The sequence below is a fragment of the Pteropus alecto genome, unplaced genomic scaffold (genome assembly GCF_000325575.1).
Source record: "Pteropus alecto unplaced genomic scaffold, ASM32557v1 scaffold270, whole genome shotgun sequence".
NCBI classification, from domain to species: domain Eukaryota; kingdom Metazoa; phylum Chordata; class Mammalia; order Chiroptera; family Pteropodidae; genus Pteropus; species Pteropus alecto.
In genome coordinates, this window is record NW_006430735.1 from 7,048,469 (window position 1) to 7,056,648 (window position 8,180).

Genomic DNA, 8,180 nt, shown 5'->3' on the forward strand with positions numbered 1-8,180 from the left:
CACTGAATAAATACGATAGCCACTGTTGCTTGATGCTTGTCCAAATCTTCCTGGCTTCTGCTGACAGGGGGGGCATGGAGGAGGTGGGCCAGGGTGTGTGGACCCAAGCAGATCTGGGGGAGAAGCGTGCCATTTGCCTTTGCCACACCACCAAACCCACTGCCCCTTCCCACCCCCACAGCCCTTTTATGAAATCAGACAACATGGTAGGTGGAAAACAGCAGGGCCTTTCCTCTGGTTTTTCAACCAGAAGTCATATTCCACAGTTTTAACTGGTTACTGTGAAGTCCAAGCGGCCAGAATTGTGAAAATGTCCACTGAAACACTGCAAGCGGTGTACTTAAAGACAGTAGGCCTTTTAGATTTTGTTATATATTTTTTTGTAGTGCTCTTCACAAGTGAAAAAAAAAGTTTGTTTTTTTTTTTTTTACTTTTTTTTTTAAAGATTTTTTTTTTTGTAAAGAAGGGTTGTATTTAGAGGCCAGTAGCTAGAGATCCAACCAGTGGACCTCTTGAAGCACTACCAGGCCTTAAGGCCACCATCCGAGGGAGGCTGGGAAAACTACTATTCACCCAGGCCTCCGGAAATGTAATGTACCAGCAGGCAAAAAACAGTTCTTCATGTAGTACAAAATGAAACTAAACAAAAACAAAAACAGAAATTAAAAACGAAACCAAAACATTTTTTAAAATTCTAGTGCCATAGCTTTTTTTTTTTTTGTTTCTTTTTTTGTTGTTTTGTTCATAAGAAAGAGAGAAAGATACTACTTATCCGTCAGACACATGCATCCTCATGTGGTCGTTGAACTGCTCGATTTGGTCAAACTTTGCTGGACAGACGGAGCAGACGTAAGTGGTCCCCTCCGTGCAGGCCACCACTCCTGGGGGACCAGCTCGGGCTCCTGGGGGTGTGCCCGCGGGAGGGGTCCCGTTGCTGGCACTGTGCAGGGCCACGTGTCGCTCCAGGAGGGTCTTGTGGGAGAACTTCTTTTTGCAGATGTAGCACTCATAGGACTTCTCCCCCCGGTGGAGGCGCATGTGCACGTTGAGAGAGCTCTTCTGAGTGAAGCGCTTGTTGCAGATACTACACTGGTACGCCCTCACTCCTGTGTGTGTCACCATGTGCTTGATAAGGTAATCCTTTAAGGAGAAGGAGCGCCAACAGATGCTGCATTGGTGGGGCTTCTCACCTGTTGATGTGGGAAGAGACAGCAGGCGGGACAGAGCGAGACATAGCAAGGGAGGGAGAATGAGAGACAAAAAAACAGGACGACAAAAAACAAAAACAAAGAAATTAAAAAAAAATAAAGTCTGATTCGTTAATGGGTCTCTCTTGATTGGAAAGATCCAGTCCTTCCTGGCCTCTCATGTTCTGAGAAACCTTGCTTTAAGATGATGCCTGGACAGTTTAGAGTTTTCTGTTGCCCTGTGTCAGAAAATGGCTCTCTTGGAAAGCTACAAGATATTCCCCACTAAGTCTTCAAAGATCATCCTGTGGAGAAAAGGGAGGGCTGCTTTAAGGGGATCATTTTCAGTGTCATTATTAGGGGATTACATTACGTGTTTCTCATGAACTTCATCAAACAAACAAAAGCAATAAGAGAGGGGAAAGATCCTCGGAGACACGGGGTCCTCTAGAATCTTCGGGGACTAAGGATGGTCGTCACACAGCTTGGCTCTTTGGAGACACTCTCCATCTCCAGTATTCTATCTAGTAACTACACTCGTGCCTTGATTTTAGGTTTGGAAAATATTGGCCAACACGGGAATAAGTCATTCTGAAGAGCTACACTTTCAATTTTATCTGTTTTAGAGAAATCTTTCTAAAATGCAATTTTAAGAGTTAATCAGTTATTCTGTCTTGACTGCACTGAGCTGCAGATCAGCCTTGTCTGGCATGGAGGTTGAGTAGGTAGTGGACAACGTGACGATCAGAATCAAATGGTCCTGTTCAAATCCAGGCTCTAATACACAGGCTCCAATGCCTCTGAGGTATACAGTCCTACATACCTCACTGTGCTGATGTTGACATAAAACAAAAACAAAAACAAGAAAAACATATGAAATCACTTTGCAGACCACCAAGAGTTGTGTGGGAATACTTGTATGGTATTCTTATTACAGCACTATCCTCTCTCTCACCCCTGGCCATTAAATGGTTCCATACGCTTTTTTGAACTTTTGGGTCAATTTAAAAAATTGTTTTCTCCTTCTTTGCTCTCAGTCTGTTGGCTGAAACTCTTCTTTCTCCTCAGTTTACTGCTTTGGTTTGCTGTTGACTTAGAAACCAAATGACTAAGCTTGTTAAAAATAGTAAGGTAAATATAAATATTGTCACTGAATGACCCCATGAGGTGTTCTTCTATAAGTAACGTCCATAGGCCTGTGACATCTCTTTGGATAAACAGAGACTTTTTTTGTTGTTGTGGTGCTGTCTGTTCTCAGCTCTGGGCTTGACAGGTGAGATGAATGAACTACCTTAAGGTGTTTCCATTTCGCCCACCTCACTTCTGATCACCCAAGAGAAGGTCCTTCTATGTACTCATCCGTAACCCAGCCTAAAGCTCAAAGCCTTTGAAGCTATCTAGGGGAACATTTCAACATTTGGACTATGCTTCTTGAATTTGAGTTAACTTCCAATTAAGATATGTGCCTGGACCTATTTCCATTATGAAACAGAAGAGATGTGTCAGGGTAATAATGGCGAAGAAAACACTCACCACGTATTGCGTGCTTCTTATATGCCAGGCTCAGTGTTAGTGCTTTATGTTTGTGATCTGTTTTATGAAACTTTATCTCATCAGAAAGCTTTTTCATTGTGTTCGTAAGCATAAAAGGATATATTCTGAGAGCATGATTGTAAAAAATGGCTGTTTTGTTCAGGAATTCCTCTACATATTTCTTAATTTCACTGATCTTTGACCTCTTTTACCTTTAGTCATTCAAAAATTTTGGTCTGTCTCATGCTCCTCTCAACTCTTGTGATTTCCTCTCCCTCATTCTCACTGATGGGACAGTATGATGTATAGGATCACAGGATTAGAAGGGAAACATTTCACTTTAGACTCAAATGAGGGAATTTCGGGAAGCCTCATTCCTAAATGAAGAGTTCAGCTTATGCATGGTGTTTATGTAGGTACATTTTTTGAGACGAGAGATTCCCTAGGACAGACAGTCACGCATGTTATTTTTAGTTGAAACATTTCTGTCATCTGTAAACACGTTTGGAACTCAAGCTGGTCTTTGCCATCCCTGTGCCTTTAGTACATTTTCTAGAGGCTATGGCAGGCCGGCCAACTATCTTTTAAAACATGTCCACCTGTCACCTTTAACGGGAGGGAAGCGTGCCTTCTTAAGTACCAGATGGTATTTTGGCTGCTAGAAGTTGAAACTTTGTTTATGTTAAAATGCTCTTGCTGTTTGAAACTTTCACCTTCCTTTAGTGTGTTTTTCCTCTAGGCAAGGTCACTAATGAAGGCTTTTTATTTTCACACCCTTCTAATCTGACGATAAATTGATTCTTCACAGTTGTCATCTTTCCCTCCATACCATAGATCTGTATGTTGTTCGTATGCAGGTAGTGTTGGTTTGGCAGTTAATTATCTGTGTGACCCTGGGCTTTCTAACTATTTTCATGTTTCTGGGTTTGTTTCCCCTTCTGTAAGTGAGGAGCTGAATCAAGCACTTGTTATGGTCCTTTGAAGATTTAGGGGCCTTCTGCCCACCACAGCCTCTAACCCCTGAGGGTTCTAGTCCAGCTTGTTAGTGCATGACCTGAGGGCAACCTGCTTAAATGACTCAATGCATCAGCAGACCCACATTTTAAATAGGGCTAGGTATCCTGTTCCCTTCCCTGCCACAGAGAAATGGTATGATAGTTAATGAGAAAAAGTGTTTGCAAAGCACTTGAGAGGTCCTTAAAGGAGAGTGCTCTCCAGAATTATTAAGGTGCTGTGTTGGTAGAACATAGGCATTTCAGGAACTGTCTTACTAAATGGAGTATATTTTCAGAGCAGTCAGGTGTCCACAACTTTCATTTCTATATGTTTGGATTTGAAACAATATCACTCAGTAGAAATGTTAATGTTTTTTCTTTCCAGTTATTTTCCTGCATGTTACTTATAGCGATCCCCAAAGGGCTTTCAGCATTATACATGGAACTGACGTAGTTTGCTGACTGCTGCTCTCAATGTGGAGAAATGTAAAATTAAGATTAATGGTAGTGGATGGATTTTCAGGTCTGAGCCTATGGCCACAAATGGCAAGTCCGATTCATTAGACTCAAAGTACAAAACACAAAGTACAAAACAGACACTAGAATTATAATGTGCGGGAGAAGCTCCTATAAGCTCCTTTGCTTTAAAATGATCCATTTGGGGCCTATCCAGATGCAGGAGTCGGATATGAATTCCATTTCCTTGGCTGAGTGACTTGGGTATGTTACTTAGCCTCTCTAAGCCTCAGTTTCTTTATCTGTAACTTGAGAATAATACAGTAAAGTACCTGTCTTGTGAAGGTATTTGGAAAATTAAAGACATAAAGCACATAGCATAGAGTATGTGACCATTTTAAGAAAAATTCCACTGTTCCCTTTGGCACAAAGAAACTGACAATAAGTGAAACCAACTGAGATATAACTTGCATGGCATGGGGAAGCCAACTCAAGATTAAAAACAATTGTTTCAGATAATCAATAAAGCAAGTGTTTATATTGCAGCTATGTAATTCACAGTTAAGGGTATAGTGTACTCTCAGTTACCCATGCTAATGGAAAGAAGTGGTACCATGAATAGAACGCCAGCAAACGGCATAAACAGAAGAGTTCTTAGCGAGCAACAACTGAGCTCTGGAGATGAAGAAACCAGACAGCAAGTGGAGAAATCGGGGGGGAGGCAGTGTCCTTTACTATTCCAAGGGTGGGAGAGTAGTGAAGGCATATACTTTTCTCCATTTTTTGATGTGTGCTCTCTAAAGAGCTGTTTTTTCAACTCCTCATGGACTAGCACTGACACTTACTCTACCATGACTGACAAGTGGGAAAAAAGAGAGAGAGAGAGAGAGAGAGGGAGAAAGATACCGTTAGGTTAATAGATGTAGACATTCTGCCCAAAGTTTAAGTAAAAGATATCCTAATGGGCTAAGCCGCCCCAATTCTGAAGAGTGATCGCTGTATTGGGGGCTCAGGAAGAACCCATTTATCCTGCTGATCCTTTCTCATTCTAACCAGGCTTCTTCTGGGCTGCAGAAAAGACAGTGACTGATGTTACCAGGAGGTGTTTCTGAAGTAGTGTTCCCACATTTTTTCCATTCTTCTCCACCATCTGCTCTAGCACGACACCCTATGCAGGTGAGTGCAGTGAGGGGTCAGAAACCAAGACTGAGTGTGTGGTGAGAGCAGGTGGCAGAAGGAAGACAGGGGTATGGTCTGGGGAAGGTGACTGCTGGCAAAGAAAGCAGAAAGGGTCCTTGAAATCGCAGGTCCTCCAAATGGGGAAAACCAAGATTGGAACAGAAAATGGGAAAGATTCAGTGATAACAAGGGGAGAGTGCTCAGATGAAATCATACAGAGCTTTCACTGGCTGCAGGGTTTGCTCTCCACCAGAGAATTCTAGTTGGAGAAGGGCCTGCACACCTGAGATACGGGTGGTGTAACCGCCTGCCAGCCTTCCTCTCCAGTTCCACAGTGCGGTCCTGGTGCCAGCTTGGACTATGAGGCTGTCTAGGGGGTACTGCTTATCCCAATAAGCACATTGCATTCACAAAAATCTGTGGTTTCAGTGACAACTAAAATATTTTGCTATTAAGCAGAATTTTGAAGATCTCAGGGTAGTTCATCCACATTACTTTTCTTACGATGCTGTGAGTGGAGTAGATGTTAACATCCCCAGAAGACAGTATCTCCATTAGAAAAGAGTGGTAACATCTTGAAGGTCACTCAGTAAGTCAACACTAGCTGAGAATATGACTCCAGCCCTGGCAGATTATTTCCTCTTTCCCCTGTAAACAATTTCCTGCTCTCTGGATTATGCTGCAAATGTGTGATGCTGCTGTAACACATAACATATATGTTCCTAAATGGTTCGATAATTTTATAGCATTTACGGTTAAGCGCTTTTATATAAATTATATTTTTTGGTTCTCAGTGCGACTATGTAAAGTAAGTACTATTAAGATTTATATCTCTTATGTGGCAAAAATCTGAGGCTCAGGTTGATTACAGAATTTACCTAAGATCATTCAGTTAGAAAGTGGTAAAACCAAGGCTTTCTTACTTCAAAACTTATTCATTACTCCACTGGCTTGATATAATTAATAACACAACCTCTATCTGAGAATTATCATACTATCTTGGTCTCACTATTATTACTCTATTGATGACACTGTTATGTCACTATTATTGCTTTACCTATTTATATCAAATTCATGGCGAAAATAGCTGAGTTTCTCAAAGTAACAAACAAAATTACCATATGTGCAGAGGACACTAATGAGCTAAAAAACACTGAATGAGCCGTTGATAATATGATTCAGAAAAAGGCCCAAACATCTACCATTTGTTGGTGAAGAAAACACAAGTGAGAACCCGGATACAATATATTCACCAGCAAGTAAAAAAAGAAAATGAATGAAAGAAAAAGAAATTCAAGTCTTGCTGAGAAAATAATGAATTTATGTATAAGTCCCTTGAATTAAATTCTCCTGGAAAGCATGCCCACATTTTTGAACATTCATTCACTTACTCACTCAACAAATATTTTTTAAGCAACTACATATGGTAACCTATATTCATCTACAGATTTTAAAGCAAAAAGTCCTAAGATTCAGTCCTAAAAGAAAATTCCACCTGGATAGCATTGCCAGATAAAATAAATGACACCCAGTGAAATCTTAATTTCTGATAAATAATAATTTTTTTAGTATGTCACAAATATTGCAAGAGACATACTTAAACTAAAAAATACTTACTGTTTATCTAAAATGCAAATTTAATTGGGCATACTTTGGTTTCGTTTGCTAAGTTTGAAAGCCTTATGCCTGGCGGTAAATAAATACCCCAAATGCCATTCTGGTCAGTCTTACTATTATGGGTGTGATTTTATTATATAGATTATAGAGCAAGGTGAGAACAAGCAGAATGCAGTATCTGAAACATGTTCATATTCTTGGAGAAAGTACTTAATATATAAATGTGCAAAGCATTTTTGCATTATTTCTATGGAGCTATATCATATAGTAAATAAACCACTCTGTGGAAACAGACCATTTTTCAGTTTGGAAGTGATTAGATGTCATTAGAGAAAGATTCAGTTCATTCATTAATCAATATTTGTTGAATGTTTATTATGTGTAAGGTATTATGCTGGGTATATTTGGAGCATAAGATACATATTTATGTGTATTATATATATAAATTACATATAACTGTATAAAAAACTGTTTCTGTTCTCACAGAGTTTACATTCTAATGGGAAGGTATAATGATAATATAAATCAGTCCTGTTAAGTGCCAGAAGGGGTACATTTGCCATGGTACCTGTGCGGTTTGAGATACTTAGCTCACCTCTCATAGGTTTAATATAGTTTATCCACTAAAAAATCCAGCTGTTTTACATAACTCTGGTTCACTTTCCCCAAACACATAGATTCTTATGAGTGGAATTTTAGAGAACAATGTTTTGTAACAAAAGCACCTGATGTCATCCTCCTCCTAATCACCTAGGTCATCTAGGGACACGATTCCCGACCTAGTGTGAATCAGGGCTTATTAAAACATGGGTCCCTGAGTTCCATCCCCAGTGTCTCTGATTCAGAGACTGGGCTGGGCCTGAGAATTTGCATGCTGCTGGCATGGGGATCACACTTCCAGAACCATCACTCCAAGATTATCTTTGAATCTCCCCTATTGCTTATCTTTCACATCTACACTGACACCAAGGCTCATCCTTACATGTCCCCTGTCTTTCCTTTCCACTCCCATCCCCTTGACTCTTGTTTTTTTTTTTCTCTTGGAAGGATGCACAGAGAAGTTCTGCTTTGCTGTGACAGGATAATTTGTGTTATTTTTGTTTCTTCTCTAATTCTCTTGTATTCAAATATGTCTTTAACTGTTGGTTTCATTCCTCACAACTTTTATAAAACTACGGTATTGTGAGTTTGAAAGCTCCTAGAAGAGACGAAA

General features: G+C 40.1%; 1 protein-coding gene across 21 annotated transcripts in view; it reads right to left on the reverse strand.

Moving 5' to 3' along the window:
- Positions 1-399: 399 nt before the first annotated feature.
- Positions 400-8,180, reverse strand: part of ZBTB20 (zinc finger and BTB domain containing 20) — a 396,848-nt gene continuing 389,067 nt past the window's right edge. For all 21 annotated transcript variants that reach the window (XM_025051370.1, XM_025051352.1, XM_025051329.1 and 18 more), the window contains one exon: positions 400-1,190. In XM_025051370.1, the coding sequence (XP_024907138.1) occupies positions 769-1,190 (422 nt within the window). In that variant the 3' untranslated portion in view covers positions 400-768. The remainder of the gene's footprint in view (positions 1,191-8,180) is intronic.